Here is a 16,904-nt window from a genome sequence, read left to right on the forward strand (position 1 = left end):
CAATATTTGTATATTGATTATACATTGAAGTGATAAAATTTTAGATATATTTAGTTAAATAAAATACTATTACATTTATTTCATCTACTTTTTATTTTTCCAATGTGGCTATTAGAAAATTCAGAATTATAAATTTCTAGTAGGTCAGCACTGATCTAGGATTTCTATTGAAAGTTCTAAGCTGATGTCCTGACCTGCATTCGTAGCACAGTGCCACACAATCCCAGGGTAAAGATCAGCGGGGTTGTTCCTGACTGTCCATTTGTTACCTGCTTGTTAGTAGAAAGCACTTGTGGAGAGATTGCCAGAGAAACCAGCTTTGCCTAGAGTTGTAGTTCACTTCTCTAGTCTTATGTTCATTTACCTGAAGGCATTAATATTTTCAGTTGCACCTGGTTTTTTTTTTAATGTGGCATCTTTTCAAGTTTCTCTTTTTCAGTAACTTGCATCCACTTCAAACATTATTAGGTCAGTGTTTAGAGAGTGATCTCTCAGTCACATTGCTATCACTAATCTGCTTGGAAAAATATTGAAAATAATGCCATTTAATCATTTTTTGTTTTTTCAATGTCATTTAACACAATAGCCATGTGCTGCTTTTTTAAATGAATATTAGTAAGAGGTAGAGAGTACCCCAGATTTAAATCTGCCTAGTGGCCTGACAGGTATGCAGGGCAGTCCAGCACTCCTTGACAACAGAGGGTCCGGTTTGTGACCAGGAGGGTCGAGTTTGTGAAGTGAGCTGAGGATGTGAGCACAGCTGAATGGCCCGTTTGGGGGTTGTCTTCATGTGGGCAAACTTCTTAAGACTTGCCCTCCCTAACTCGCTCACTCATGTAGCAGTAGATCTGTGAGCCAGACAATCCTGTGCAAGAGCATGGAGAACAGAAAAGGGAGGCTCAGCTTCCCTATATGATAGAGGGGGTCTCTTGGGGGAGGGGAAAAAGTTCATTGTTTGGGGAAACAGAAGAGAACGCCATAGGTCTAGGGAGCTCCAGAGAGAGGTTGAACTGCTGGGTAACGGGAAACCCTAGGAAGAAGAGAAGATTCACTAGGTCCTTTGACTTGAAGAAAAGCTTTTGTCTTTTTCAAAGACTTTATATACTTCTGACCTATGTTTTATGTAGTACTTTGTGTTTAAATTTAGCATTATTTTATGTGTACTTCCTATGTAGTCATATAGTCTAAATATTTTAATCTCATTGCACTCATAGTTACATAGTGTATTTATTTAAACATTTCTAGTAAGTCATTTCCAGTTATTCCACATTAGAAAAAAATACAAATAAAACCATATTTTTTTTTTCAGAGTCTTTCTTTGAGTCCTGGTTCTAAAATTGGAATTACTGGGTTATGATATGATTAGTTGTATGTATCTTTTTCATATTCCCAGGTTATTCTTTGAAAATATTATATTAATTTAGTGTCACCTGCCCCACCAAACAGTGGGTTTTATGATCTTATTCCACCCCCCATATTAGATAAGGCATCAGCTGCTTTATTTTGCTATGCCAAATATTGTGCCAAACATCGGTTTGCTATTTGTATTTTTTTCTAATGGGAACGCTATTCATATATTTAGTAGTTTAATTTTCTAATTGTCTTAATCTTACTTATTGTCTTACCCAATAAAAATATATTGGGGCATATTAAAGTATATTGGGGTAGTTCATATGTCATGTAGATCTAAATATACTTTCCCCATTGTATGCAAGCCTATAAAAGAGGCAGGTTTAAACCATCACGAGAGTGGGCGGATGCTGCACAGGGCAGGATTAACATCAGGGAGCAAATCAGCTCGGGTGGCAGGACTCTTAGCTGTCCTGTGAAGCTGGGAGTGTGGTCGAGATGCTGGAGATGATAATGGAAAAATAGTAACTTTTTAAAAAAAATTTATTGATTTCAGAGAAGAAAGGAGAGGGAGAGAGAGATAGAAACATTAATCAGCTGCCTCCTGCACACCCCCTACTGGGAATCGAGATCAAACCCCAGGCATGTGACCTGACTAAAATAGAACCTGGGACTTTTTAGTCCGCAGGCCGACGTTCTAGCCACTGAGCCAAACCGGCTAGGGCAAAAAACAGTAATATTTTATTTAAAAAAAAACAAAAAAAGTAACTATAAAGTCAAGTCATATCAAGAAATAGGCTAGAAATCAAAGCTAGACATCCTGCTCTCATCTCAGAGAACCAAAGCAACTGGAACATGTAGGTGGGTCCCAGGCACCCCTGCTGCTGACTGCTGGCTTCCTGTTCTTTAACCCACAAGAATGAAAATTGAGCCGAAACTGGTTTGGCTCAATAGATAGAGCGTCAGCCTTCGGACTGAAAGGTCCCAGGTTCGATTCCGATAAAGGGCATGTACCTTGGTTTCGGGCACATCCTCAGTAGGAGGTGTGCAAGAGGCAGCTGATCTATGATTCTCTCATCGATGTTTCTAATTCTCTATCTCTCTCTCTTCCTCTCTCTGAAAAATCAATAAAATATATATTAAAAAAAAAGAATGAAAATTGCTTAGGGTGAATGTACATTGAGAACAAGGACTCAGATCAATTCTTGCACCACTCCTTGTTTAAAAATGAAAGCAATTATGCAGTGTGTGTGTGTGTGTGTGTGTGTGTGTGTGTGTGTGTAAACAACATATCCTCTTATAAACTTACTTTCCCCCCCCAAAGATATCTGTTGATATATATGGTACAGATAATTTAAATAGCCTTATTTTTTTAAAAAAAATCTCCCTCTAATATGTGTTTCCCAATTTAAATACAATTTACTGAAATATTTTCTTTCTAGTCTCCAGAGAATACAGAGGGCAAGGATGGAGCCAAAATAACTAAACAGGAGGTAAGTGTATCTTTGACATCCTGTCTTCAGTTATGTAACTGGAATTTTTAATATTGTTATGATTGTCTGCATCTAAAAGAAGACTATTCCTGTACAAGGTTGTTGAGACTACATAAGCCAGGGAGTGTCCCTGGGCAGTCTCCCTCGGCCTGGGTATGTTTCAGTCGGTTCACAGATGAGTCATTTTCCACTTATTGCGTTGTTTATGTTTCTACCTGTGAGTCCTGCTGTCTTATTAAAGCAGATACGGAGAATTCCTTCTGGGCAAAAATCGAGATAATAGGTAAATTCATCAAGGAGAACAAAGTCTGCCTTTCACAGCAAGGAAATCAAAGACTGTTGATCTAATAAATGCTCTGCTCCAGTGAGTGAATTATATATTACTTTTTAGCTTCTGAAATTTGCCTAAGGAGTCATGTCTAAAGCCAAAAACTATGGAAAGATACACAAGATGTCAAAATACTAAAGTTGGGGTTTTTTAAATCAGAAAAAGTCTTAGGGCTTAGGATAGTTAATTAGGCAATAATTAAAAGAAGCTCTGTATTAATATACAGAAACCTCCAACAGCTAGGATCTTGGAAGAGATGCTTGCATTTGACCTGCTGTGGTAATATCATGAACTTATAAAGGAGACGGATGAAAAAATAGTAAGTGACTTTTTAGTAACTATGGTGACAGTCATTCATTTTTGCACAGAGTTCGCAGTGTGTTGCAAAACTGCAGCTCTTACTAATGAACTAATAAACTAAAATGGGTCGTGAAATAGATAAAAACAATGTCTAGTTAAAGATTCTTTGATTGGGTGATTCATATTGTGGATAATAATCTAGAACAGTTTATCGTAGTAGTAAAATCTCTACTACAGAGGATTTGTACAAGGAAATTCATTCAGCCAAGTGGAAAACCTTTAACAGAATCTATAAAGAAATAATTTTAAAACAAAACAAAACCTCATCCCCACCATCCACCTATCAAGCATTCAGTCTAACAGTTTGAGAGGTGAAGTTTATGATCCAAAGTCAAGTCACTATACAAATGTTAGAACCAACCAAAAAATTATGAATGTTTGAATTTTCTTGGAAATGGAAAAATATAATCTGTAGGACAGTTGGCTAAAAGTAATGAACGTTAATGTTTTTAGATTTGGGCATGAAATGCATTTGGGTTTCTCCCTAGGGATTGCTATTGAAATTGATCTGTCAGTCAGAAAATCTAGAAACCACTGCACACAATAGATCTTGAATAGTGAAAACAGTCTTTTTGATCCTTCTTCACTAAAAGCAATAGAGCTGGTTAGAATATATGTAAAAGATTTTTGTTTATACAGCTATCTCATACATATTGCTTTGGTCCTAGGATTTTTATTATTTATATTACAGGCACAACTCATTTTGTGATTCACTTTATTGTGCTTTGCAGATCTTGCATATTTTATAAATTGAAGTTTATGGCAACTGTTGAAGGCTCAGATGATGATACACATCTTTTAGCAATAAAGTATTTTTATTAAAATATGTACATTGTTTTTATAAGCATAATGTTATTGCACACTTAATAGACTGTAAACACAACTATTATGTGGACTGGGAAATAAAAAACTTGTACAGCTCGCTTTACTGAGGTATTTACTTAATTGAAGTATTCTGAGAGGTATGCCTGTATTATTATTTCTAAATTATTATTATTTTTAATATTCTATTTTATATATTTATATCTATGATAGCATTGTTAACAAACATATCTACTAGACAAGACTCTACTTGTCATTTAAACTAAAACCAAGTTAAAACCCATGATATTTCTTCAAGACATCAACACAATTGTTTGAAAAGTGAAAAGGTCAGCGGATTAGCTAGTGATTTAGGGTTTAGGGTAAGAACTGTCAGACAGTTATTGATTGATTTTACCCCCACTGAATTGTTTAGATTTTCTAGTTAGGCCATGGAGTGTGCACTGCCCTGACTATAGCGAAGGTATCGTTTTACCAAGGATTTAAAAAGCTTCTATTCCTTCTGTGATATTTGCGGGTGTGGTGCAATTTAATATTTAGGCAATAAATGACCAACATTACAGTCATTACACTTGGCCATTTACAAAGCCCTTTTGCATACATTATTTTTTCTGAACCTTACAATAACCCTGAAATGAGAACAAAACAGATTCATTCCTTGAAAGAACTGTATTGAGCACCCATATGCACCAAGCTCTGTTCTAGGCTCTGCAAGAGTCCTCAGTGAACAAAAGAAGCAAAAATCTCTGCCTTCATGGAGCTTCCATTTTAGCAGGGTGAGAGTAAAATGAAACAATGGGATATTTGCTATAAAAAAAAATAAAACAAGGGAAGGAAATAGAGAACATCAGAGAAATGCTGTTTGATAATAGGCAATATTATTGTCCTCATTTTCACTAATGCCAACAGTGTCCTCAGAGACATAGATGACTTTCCCCACGAGTCACAACCTGTGAATGGCAGAACCAGGAAAGATAGCTGCGTGTCCTGCTTCAAAGTCCTCAGTCCTCAGGCCCGTCCTGTGGTTATCATAATACTCTGAGCATCCAGTGCTTTTTCTCTGCCAAGGTGCTGATTTACATCTTTCCCTACCTCCCAGTTTTGCAAAGGTCATTTCTATTTAGGTCCTCATTTGTTTTGGGGAATTAAAAGCAACTTGAACTTTGAGTTTTGTTTGGAAGTACCTGGTCAGGCTCAGAAGCATGAGGAAATCTCATAAAAAATAAAACATATGTACAAATTCCAAAGGAATGACCCATATGCTTCAAGCAGACTTCAGCAAAGTCCAAAGATTCTACTTGAATCTAGCTATCTCTATCCCAGTGAACCTTGTCATAACAAGATTAGACTTCTGTGTTGCTTTTGCCTCTAAGACATAAAAGTAAAAGAATCTATATCTTTCAGAATAGCCTTCACCAGAAATGTCTCCCACCCAGGGAATGATAAGCAAGTTAATAAATGCATACTGAGCCAAAACTGGTTTGACTCTGGATAGAGCGTCGGCCTGCGGACTGAAGGGTCCCAGGTTCAATTCCGGTCAAGGGCATGTACCTTGGTTGTGGGCATTTCCACAGTGGGGGATGTGCAGGAGGCAGCTGGTCAACGATTCTCTCTCATCGATGTTTCTAACTCTCTATCTCTCTTCCTCTCTGTAAAAAAATCAATAAAATCTTTTTTTAAGTTAAAAAAATAAATGCATACTGAATAATTCCATTGTGACCAGCACCTTTATACCACAGTAACAACTCCTCATTTTGTTCTGTAACTCTCTTGGTGATCTATCATTCTGAAAGCCTTCCTTCCTTTCTTTCTTCCTTCCTTCCTTCCTTCCTCCCTTCCTTCCTTCCTTCCTTGAGGACCATTTTTTTTGGCCACTTTTCCTAAGGATTCACAATCAATAAATCGAGAGAAATTCTTACTATAGTGAATTCCATAGTGGTCCTGCCCGATAACCTGAGTCTCTATGTTTCAAAGAGGAAAGAAATAGCAGTCTAGTCTATTTTAAGTCTAATCTAATCCAATCATTTACAGATTTTAAGGCTATGAACGCCGATAGAACTTTCCAGGAAGGTGCACACCAAGCACGTCAAACTCGCACACGCACCCAGTTCTGCTGACTGAGTGAAAGGTTCCTCTCAGCCTCCACTGTTTCCAGGGAAAGAGAAAAATGTCTTCTGATGGTTCCCAGAAAGGAACATTTAAGAAAATTCTTTTTTCTTCTTTTTTTTTTTTCTTCTTTTTTTTTAATAGCATAGAAAGAAGAGCTGGTAAATTGTAGGCAGGAAGTCATAAAACGATTTCACAGTAAAAGATGTGCTTTTTAGGAATTGTTACTTTAGACAGCCCCGAGAAACAAACTTTGTTTCTGCATTAATTTCCTAGACTTTGGATTTTCCAGCTCCGATCCTGGACCTGGATGATAAAAGGGTCTGGAGCCTTTGCATCAGAGCAGCAGGTTCCAGGCCCCGCAGAGCAGCAGGTTCCAGGCCCTGCAGAGCAGAGCTTGGCTGGAATGTCTCCCTGGAAATCCCACAGGGCTCTCTGACATCACCCGCCTCTCCCTGTGTTTGGGTGTTCACGACGGGAGGAGAGGAGCAATAGCTTTGGCCTCACTTTAGTGGTTATCAGGACAGCGGGTTGGTTAGGGAGGCAGTTATGAGTAATGCTTAACATATTTAGCCCCTTTCAGGCCCTACACTGAATAGGACCTGACTGAGTGCAGGCATACGTTGGAGGAGACGTGGCAGGTTTAGTTCTAGACCATACAGCAAATATCACAAGAAAGCAAGTCATATAAGGGTTTTTTTTTGTCTCCCAGTCTATATAAAAGTTATATTTACACCCTGGCCAAGTGGCTCATGATTGAAGCGTTGTCCCATGCACTAAGAGGTAGTATGTTGGATTCTTGGTCAGGCCACACACCTAGGTTGCTAGTTCAATCCCCTGTCAGGCTTTATACAGGAGGCAACCGATCCATGTTATTCTCTCTCTAAAAATCAAAATATGTCCTCAGGTGAGGATTTTTTTAAAATTTATATGTACACTATACTGTCATGTGTTAAGTGTGCAAGAGCATTATGCCTAAAAAACAAATGTACATACCTTAATTTTAAGAGACTTTATTGCTAAAAATGCTAGCCATCACTGGAGCCTTCAGGAGTCATAATCTTTGTGCTGGCCAAGGCTCTTGCCTTGCTGTTCGTGACAGCAATCATCCCTGAAGTGCAGCGAGATGAGGTGGTAACCTGGCACCCCTCCCATTGGTAGTGTCCTCCTCCACATTTACTGAGGGCTCAGCAGGCCCAGCAGGCACTGGAGCTGCTGTTGGAGAGGAAGGTCCGGTGCAGGAGGGGCTCCGGCAGGAGGCAGACAGGAGGCGAACGGTGAAGTGAGGCCAGCGTGCTACCCAATGGAGAGAGATCCACAAGGTCTGTTCACCCCTCTTTAGTGTAGAGGCTGTCACGTTTCCTCTCCTAGACTGTCTTTCTAAGCACTTTTCTGTGACTGGGCCTTCCCGTGAGGCAGTGTGAGTAACTCTTGAGGCGACACAGAAGCATCAAAGCTGAGCTCTGTTTGCTAATTGCCAGGTGCTCATTGCTCCTCCATGCTCTGACTCTGCTTTGAAGAACAACTCACCCGATAACGTCGCCTTTTCTTCCCTAATACCAATTTATGCAACTCCCCATCCTGGGAAAGGCGTCACAGAACTTGGGTTCTGGTTCCAGTGACACGTGGTGCACTGTCATGATAATCCTAACAGGCACGGTGGTGTGCCCCGGGGAGCATCTGACACAGGCAGTCCCCTGTGCGGTTAGGATGTCCAGCGGTACCACCTCTCTCCCTGTGCCGTGAATATATCCTAGCCACCACTTAACCTGCACGGCCCCTGGTCCCGGCTCATTCTGCTGGCCGCCTGAAGTCCAGCTCTGATCTTTCCCTGAGACCCCAGGGTTAAAACTATTCATGAAGGCTCTGGCCTTTCATTTTTCCCCCTGTAGTTTAAAGGAAGATGAGTTTAGCTTCCTGTGGCTATTTTCAGCAAGAAACTTCTTAGATGTAGACATGGCAAGAAATATTTCTTCCAGTTTGGCCTGACCAGCTGACCTCGACCTGCCTAAGCACAACTTCGAGAATTGCATGATCCTTTGCACTCATGGCATGGGGCTGCTACTGATCATGTTTGCTAACTTCCTTAAAGAATTATTTGAAACATTTAAGCTACTGGAATGAGGCAACGTCTGCATAAGGCAGCAAGAATTAGGAAAAAGCTTGAGTTCATTTTTTTTTGAGCAAATGGTATTGAGCACCTACAATATGTTAAGTGGCATATTATTCTGCCAGAGCTAGAGCAGGGAACAAAGCAGACAAAACGCGTGGAGTGTTTACTTCTAGGACGCGTAAAGAAAGGCAGTCATACTTGTAGAATGTGAAATCCCTTGGGGAGCCATCTTTTGCTGGTGGTAAGTGGAATATCAATTCTGGGTGCTTATTTCTGAACTGCCTGGAAGAGTCCTGTTATTTTAGATTCTCTTTGCCATCTTATTTGCTAACGTGCACCATCACTGAAGAAGAAACGATTTCCTGAAACACATCATTCTCAGCACAGTTTCTCTCTAAATCCTATATACTTCCAAATTAAAGGAAAAGATTAGGGAGACTATTTAAATCTTTAAACATATACATTTAGTGGAGACATAAATGTGTTTATTTTGTTTCAGGTTAGAGGAAACATTTCTCATTAACTGCCTAAGATTTGTTGTCATTCTCTTTTCTAACATGGTAACAAGGCCCGGTCCTCCTATTATTTTGGTTTCTACACAATTATATGTCTCTTGTATTAACTTACAAGCTTTAGTTCCATTTGTAAGGCATAAGAGTCACTCTGGCAGCTAGTTCTTAAATAGCACCTCAATGTTCCCGCTGTCAGTTTTGTCACAGAAGTAGAGATTATGGTTCGGAGCCTGAACTCGTCTTCCTTTTCTTTCCACACCCTTAGCTGGGAGAGGCCATTTCTTTGAACAGTGTGCCCACACTCCTTCAGAAACTTACTCTTGAGCATTAGGGTGCCCAGGATGACTGTACTCACCCAGAGAGGGTGATGGGAGCCAGACATTATATTCTTTCAACAAATATAAGATATCAAGGAAGAATTTTTAAAAATCAACTTAGTTGTACATAATCGTTGCAGGAGGAGTTACTGGGCCAGATTTCTCAGTCATGAGTGGGAATGAGGTTCTCGGGATATTGCTGAAATGTGCATTTTCTGAAGCCCCCAGGGGAGGATGGGATGTGGAAAAGGCCTTATTTGCATGAAGTTGCTTTTCTTGGGCTCCTAAGACCCTGCCCTTAAGCCAGTCCTGGGAAAGGTGCAGCTGGGAGTTCAGCAACGCCAAACGTAAGGCCAGTGTCCAGAGCTTTCGTTCCATGTTGCTACTGGGTGTGGTTCAGCACCCACGCTAATTAAAGCCCAGGTTCAGTCCATTGTGTAGTCCCATGAGCCACATGGACACGGGGGTTACCCACTGCCATGGAAGAGCCCGAAACCCTACGCACCAGAGAGAAAGTGAGTGAACTTCCTTCGGTTGGAATGTTCAGTGTCCCCCATCCCCTCTCCCCCCAGACACTGGCAGTGGCCACGCCCGTCTGGCCACTGACTAGATTCCAGGTGTGACTGACAGGCAAGTGCCTTCCCATGTCACTCAGACCTTACTGGGCATGCATCTACCCAGTCTTCCCTTGCCTCCTTTCCTGTTACGTATAATACCTTAATAATAATTATATATATATATATATATATATATATATATATGTATATATATATATATGTATATATATATAATAAAAATAAATAAATAATAACAAGGCTATTACAGTGGCATCATAATCATCAAAAATATGTTTTTTTTCCATTCCCTTTGTAGCCCACAAGACGGTCTGCCAGATTGTCAGCGGTGAGTACTCTAGAACCCCTGGAATTGGTTCCTCACAGTTCATGTTCCCCGTGTCCAGAGCAGAGCAGCAGAAGGAAACGTCCCTTAAGTTTTTTATGTGCTTTTTTTGGAAATTACGTGGGTCACAGCATATAGCAAATGCAACCATGGTTGCCAAGCAATTCCCCTGATAAGATGTGTCCATGAAAAACAGTGCCCAGTCCCATTTCCAAGAGTATGAAGCTCAGGAAGTTGTTTGACATTGCCAGATTTCTGAAACAAAACAACTACATTAAGCAAAGTCGTAGCCTATGGTGTGCTAAAGTGGACGAGAATTCTGATTCTCTGTCAAAATGTTCTAAAAGTTATGCTTTAGCCTCCTTTCAGAACTAGAGAATCCTTGAAAAAGTAATGATTCCACTTTGCCATTTGGGAGTCTGTCTTTGTGGGCCAGGCCCAGGGAAGAGGTGAGAGTTAGATCATTAAAGCAGGGATGGCAGGTGTGCCAGGCCTCAGTGATGAGCGTGCTCCAGCTCGCTCACCACCCTGGGCTCCTCGCTGGCTCTTGTGCTCCTCCTTGGCTCTTGTGCTCCTCCCTTGGTATCCAGTCTTCATTCTGTGAAGACAGGTCTCTGGTTAAAATGCCAGCAGCCCACACTGCCCGCGGAGATGTTAGGGGAAGGCTTTGACCTCAGCTGACAGCTGATATCCCCATACTAGATGGTACAGGAGCAGCAAGCTCCTTTGGCCTTTGAGGAAGCATGGAATTTATCCTCTGTCAACACCCGTGCCTGGCACCGGTTAGGAAATCAAAGCAGAAATGGATATGAGGACCGGTCACAGATTCAGAAGTGTGTCTGGGTTTGAGTTGAGTGAGCCAGTGTTTCACACGAGTCCCAGCCTCAGGAAGTGGTATCAGGGGAGAACTGGGAGGTGCAGTTGTGTGTGTACAGTTATTCGAGATTCTCCCGAAACCCCTCAAAGATGGTGTGCTCTGTCTCAGAGTAACTTTCAGCGAGGCTCAGATGTTAGTTTAAACTCCCTTTAGCTTAACTCAGTGATTGGCAAACTGCAGCTCTCGAGCTACATGTGGCTCTTTGGCCCTTGAATGTGACTCTTCCACAAAATACCACATGTGGGTGCGCACGTACAGTGCGATTGAAACTTCGTGGCCCATGTGCAAAACTTGGTTTTCGGCTCTCAAAAAGAAATTTCAATCCTTATACTGTTAATATTTGGCTCTGTTGACTATTGAGTTTGCCGACCACTGGCTTAACTATAGATTTTACTGAAAGCCATTGTATTCCATGGATCTCTAGCCCATTAAGGAGACAGACCTTGTAAGTCACATCATACCCAAAACTGAAAACAAGGCTTTTCCTGAGCACCAGGGACCGGCAATCTAAGCACTTGCCACTGAGATCATCCCTGCTGGCGCTGACGCAGAGCCTCCTCAGGGGCCGGTGGGGTTACAGGCTGAATCCTCGTCATTTCCTGTCCCATCAAAACACGCGAATGCTGCGTTGGGAGGTGGGGAGAGACTGTCTTACAGAAATACTAGAAAGGGAAATTCTTTGCTGTAAATTGAGAAAACAAGTGTATGTTAATACAATATATCAAAGCTAAAAGTAAAACTTAAAATCCTCACAGTTTGAGGGCCATGCAAGCTGCTGTACTGGGGGAACAGACCCAGATTGAGAGTGGTAAGAAGATGAATAAAAGCATCCCTGACTTTTCAAGCCCAGTTTTCTTTTTTCCTTTGAAAGGTCGTGTCTAACAGCCAGCCTTCAGGAATTGAACTGTCTACAATTTTACTTTGATGAAAAGGGCTGATTCAATATGAACCCGAAACCCCTAGAGGCCTTGGGGAGGAACATATATTTTTCTCCACAGGGGGAGACCCTGGCCCGTGTTTCCATTAAAAAACCATTCCCCCCAGTGCCAGGAGAGGTGTACATGTATTTTTTCCAGCTGAATGAGAGAAATATGTGTCCTAAAATAGCTACAGAAAACCAGAGGTCCACACTGGTGGTTTTCCCTGGCGTCCTCATGTGCCGCCAGTGCTCGGGGCCTGTGTGGAGGGGACCGTGGCCACAGGGAATGGGAAGGAGAACCATACGAGGCAGCAGAAACAGAGTTGCCTCGTGGGCTCTCTGGTTAATACGATCTGTGAAAAGTCTTAAACTTTGGGGGCTAACAGTAGACATTTCGTCGTTACAATCACGTTCTTCATAGAAAACTCTCGGGACAAAATGAGCCAGCGTCTGGGTGGGCAGGAGGTTCTGTCCACCATGAGCTGGCACTGGAGGCAATGCCAGTGAGAAGATGCTTGGCTCCAGAACTTGAAATCTCCATCAGAGGTGGGAGGGTTTGGAAATGATTCTGAAATACTTCCCAGGCAGCAGTCTTCATTACAGGATGGGCTTTGCCTGTGGTTGTGCTGTGATTTCTAGATGGTTGGGAAGAGGCCGGTGTGACCGAATTCATTGAGTCATTTGGCCGCGAGCCTGAGTCATTCCCCCTGCTGCTGTGCTGTGATAAAAGGGAGTGCCAGGCATCAGAGATAGAAGCTTAACCTGTTCCCGGAGAAGAGCTATTCTGGGCTCGGGAATAATGAGTCGGCTTTTAAATCTCACCTGCCATTCACTTGAGGACCCAGATGAAAGTAGTTATGAAATTGCAGAGAGTTTTATGCTGTTAGCTGATGCTGAAAATAGAACGAAATATTTTTTTAAATGAAACAAAATCATAGTCAAAATGCACTGCTGTCTTTTGCAGCCTTTCTGTATCTTTCAGGTTTAGTTTTGTTTTTTGTTTTTGTTTTTTGTTTTTTTTTGGGGGGGGAGGGAGGTTTATACTGAGGGCTGCCTTTGTCAGTATTCGCATAATTTAATTTATCCTTGCAGAAACCGGCTGCACCGAAACCTGAACCTAAAGCAAGAAAAACATCTGCTAAGGTAAGAGGTGCTCCCACTCCCGCTTTCGCTTTTTAAACAATGAATAAATTATAATTTCCTACCCAAAAGTCATCTGAGGAAAGATCACATGTGATGCTTCAGGCTAACGGTACTGACTGAAAACCTGTTACCCTGCTACAGGCTTTCTCAACAGGCATACGGCACAGGTTAATGCTCTTTACCAGGGATGTGTGTTCCATCTGGTCAGTAAGGCGAAGGAAGTCAGCGAATGATGCTCTGGGAAGCCTCGTGTCCACGGGGGTTTGGTTCTCCCTCCAGAGCATGCTGTTCACAGGGTACTCAGAAGGGTGGTCCTGGCCGTGGGCAGTCCTGCTGCCGAGAGCCGGAGGACCTCAGGAAAGGGCTTCTGACTTCGCATCACTGGTCTTACTCGGCCAGTCTGATAGCTCATAGTAATCACATAATAACCAACACCAGCAAACGTTTATATGGCCCCTGTACAATGCCAGACTTTGTTCCGATTTGCTTTCCTCATGTAACCCTCACATCAGTCCTACGGATCTGGGTACAAATAGGCCATGATGCTGATGAGGAAACTAAAGCACAGAAACTGACCCAACGTGGCTGTTCTCTACTCTGCCCTTCAGAGCGCTGGCCCTTCTTGTGAATGGTCTGAAACTGCGTGTGCTGCGGGGTGAGCAGGTGATGCCGAAGCAGCACTCGCTTCTGGCGCTTGGTCTTAAAGCTAGGATCTGGGTCTTCGTTTTCAAGTTCTCTCTCAGCTCTCTAGTCACTCAAACCCGTGTCCCCACGCGAGGTGTTTCACGTGCTGGGTTCTTCCCTGGCTTTGCCTCATCCGTCACCAGCTGCTGCTGTTCTCTCCGTGCCAGGACTGCCTCCCGCCTCAGTCGGCGAGGAGGTCCACCAAACAAATACATGTGTGTTCGCAGAAGGGAAGGTCCAGTGGACTCCAAGCAGCCTGTTCACATGCTCAGAGACTCGGCAGAACTCAGCTGATGCCCAGAAAAACTGGGTTCTCATTTTCTCCCCAGACACCACCAAGCTGGCCATGATTGTGCTTTACCTTGTGTTTGGACGGAGACTGACTTATGGTAGCTAACAGCACACCGTGTCTAACTCACTCTGTCTGTGCTTTGATCCTCTGTTAGAAAGAACCCGGAACAAAGATTAACAAAGGTGCTAAAGGGAAGAAGGAGGAGAAGCAGGAAGCTGGAAAGGAAGGTACTGCACCATCTGAAAATGGTGAAACTAAAGCTGAAGAGGTACTTGGCATAAATACCTCCCACTGATTGAATCAGTGTCTTGAGAAATTGCTGGATCCTTCGGCTGCTGGTAGCATGTTCTTAATGTCTCTTTTCACTGCCTGTAATGTTATTGCAGATCCACATCTATCACTCAACTGTTAGTGTCTCAGCCTCCAGAAGTGCCCCACCCAGCACCCTGTCAGGAAAGGGGCAGGTGGAAACAGTGAGAGTGAAGGGTACAGTGGGAGATTCTGCATGTTTGCAGTGACTAGAACCAGATAGTGGTGTGGTGCTATTTCTTCGGAACAGGGGGAGCTTGCAGGGAAAGCTGCTGTGGTCGTCTGAGAAGCAGAAAGCAATAAATGCGCAAAGGGTTTGCGTAATATAGTCCTGCCTTGTCTGTTTCACACCCAGCATTGAAATAGGCTTGGGGGTAGAGCTGCTAAAAAAAACAGATGTTCTAAAGTGTGTGTGTGTGTGTGTGTGTGTGTGTGTGTGTGTGTGTGTTTGCAGGGTGGACTTTTATTTGGCTTATAGTCGTTTTAATAGTAACTATATATTTTTTTCCCTCCCCCCCTCCCCCACAGGTACAGAAAACTGAATCTGTAGATAACGAGGGAGAATGAATTGCCATGAAAAAATAGGGGTTGATTTTATGTACCTCTTGGGACAACTTTTAAAAGCTATTTTTACCAAGTTTTTGTAACTGCTAATTTTTTAGAAACTCCACTAGTTGGCATACAAAAATATATAAGGATGGACATTTTACCTTCTTATAGTACATCTTTTTGGAGACTTTCCATCATCCTCAAGTCAAATAAATTTAATATTGGAAGCTGTGTGTAAAATGGATGCAGCATTCCACGCATCCGCTTTAAAAAATGTAGTCCTGTGCATACTGTGTTTTTACTGTGCATATTTGAATTTTTCATGCAGTTTTTCTAGAGCAATAATCAGTGGTGCTTTTGTACCTAGGTTTATGTGATTTTAATGAAACATGGATAGTTGTGGCCACCTGCTGACTATTTGTGGCTTAAAATAAAAAGGTGTTTTTGCCTGCAAAATACCTGCTTCTTAGTGTTTTCATTAAATGTAGACAGTGTTTCTTTCTTTCTTTTTTTTTTTTTCAGAAGATGTAAATAATTTCTACAGTCTGTGCCCCGAGGGTATCTCTAATAAGTCAAATAGAATTGTTTCTTAATTTTTTGGCATTTAAAAATGCCAATATTTTAATAAAATCATCTGTGAAAGCCAGTGTGGAATCACATCTATAACACTTCATATGAGAAGTGGCCTGCAATGATTACCATATATAAAACAATAAAACGCCACTTTGTTTGAAGTCCTTACAAACAGATAATGTTCTGCTGAACCAGAACTTGTGAAAAGCCATAAACTCAGGCCCATCCTTGAACAGTCCCCACTTTCAAAATAATACTGAGTCACATTCTCTGAGGACTTCGCAGCTTTGAAAACACTTACCCAGCGTGACCACATTTCAGCCTTGGGGCAGCCTGAGAAAGGAGTTGGCACAGGTATTATTAGACCTCCTTTCTAGGCTAAGAAATAGGGACATGGAGAGTATGCGGCTTACGTCAGGCCCAGGGGAAGAAGAGAAACAGAACTTGAACCTGGTCTTTTGAATTTTATACGTAGTGTCTATGTCAGTCTGTTCAAGCTGCTGTGACAAAATATGACAGACTGAGTAGCTTATAAACAACAGAAGCTTCTCTCTCACAGTGTGGAGGCTGTGAGTCCGAGGTCAGGGTGCCTATGGAAGACTTCTCGTTGTATCCTCAGGTGGCAGAAGGGAACAGGGAGCCTCTGGGACTTCTTTTATAAGGGCACTAATCCCACTCAGGAGAGTCCCGCCCGCGTGACTTAGGCACCTCCCAAAACCCCCCCTCTACTGCCATCACCTTTGGTGAGATTTCAGTGTGAACTTGGGAGGGGCACAAACGTTCAGACCATAAGCAGTGGCCTTCTGTATCTGGAAGGACATGGCTGTGTTGGGAACAAAGGAGCTATTTTATGAATGTAAATTTCTTGGTTCGCTTACATTTTTTGAGAAGTTTAGGAACTGCCTGAGCACCCACGGAAGCGGAATTCTGGGGTTTCCTCTTAGATGAAGACCTCCTGAATGTTTAAGACGTGAATATTGCCTGTGCTGCTCAGGGAATCTCACCAAAAGTCTGTTGTTCCTCAGAGCCTCAGATGGTTTCCTGTTGTGGTTATCAACAAAACCAGATCCCTCCATCATGCTTATAGTTTGTGTCATTGTCCCTCATCTATCATTAATCTAATGCAGATAACTACCTTAGTATACAGAATAGTCTCATTCAAAGTTCCCTTTGCTTCTGATTAGGCAATGTATCTTAATTCATGAGTGCTATATGTTTTGAAAACCACTTTTGTCCAGAAGAAAAAAATAGCTTGTA

At 42.0% G+C, this 16,904-nt stretch overlaps 1 protein-coding gene across 6 annotated transcripts in view; it reads left to right on the forward strand.

The window, feature by feature from the left end:
• The window catches only part of HMGN3 (high mobility group nucleosomal binding domain 3), a 37,227-nt gene extending 21,697 nt beyond the window's left edge, over positions 1–15,530 (forward strand). The window contains exons 2-7 of one of the 6 annotated variants that reach the window (XM_045572944.1): positions 2,793–2,843; positions 10,275–10,304; positions 13,190–13,240; positions 14,371–14,484; positions 14,603–14,695; positions 15,054–15,530. In XM_045572944.1, coding sequence (XP_045428900.1) covers positions 2,793–2,843; positions 10,275–10,304; positions 13,190–13,240; positions 14,371–14,484; positions 14,603–14,695; positions 15,054–15,092 — 378 coding nt within the window. In that variant the 3' untranslated portion in view covers positions 15,093–15,530. Of the gene's footprint in view, positions 1–2,792; positions 2,844–10,274; positions 10,305–13,189; positions 13,241–14,370; positions 14,555–14,602; positions 14,703–15,053 lie in introns of all 6 variants that reach the window. The other 5 variants (XM_036413232.2, XM_036413231.2, XM_036413233.2 and 2 more) reach the window with 5 other exon arrangements.
• The last annotated feature ends 1,374 nt before the right edge of the window (positions 15,531–16,904 follow it).

This window comes from Pipistrellus kuhlii, unplaced genomic scaffold (genome assembly GCF_014108245.1).
Source record: "Pipistrellus kuhlii isolate mPipKuh1 unplaced genomic scaffold, mPipKuh1.p scaffold_m20_p_5, whole genome shotgun sequence".
Classification (NCBI taxonomy): domain Eukaryota; kingdom Metazoa; phylum Chordata; class Mammalia; order Chiroptera; family Vespertilionidae; genus Pipistrellus; species Pipistrellus kuhlii.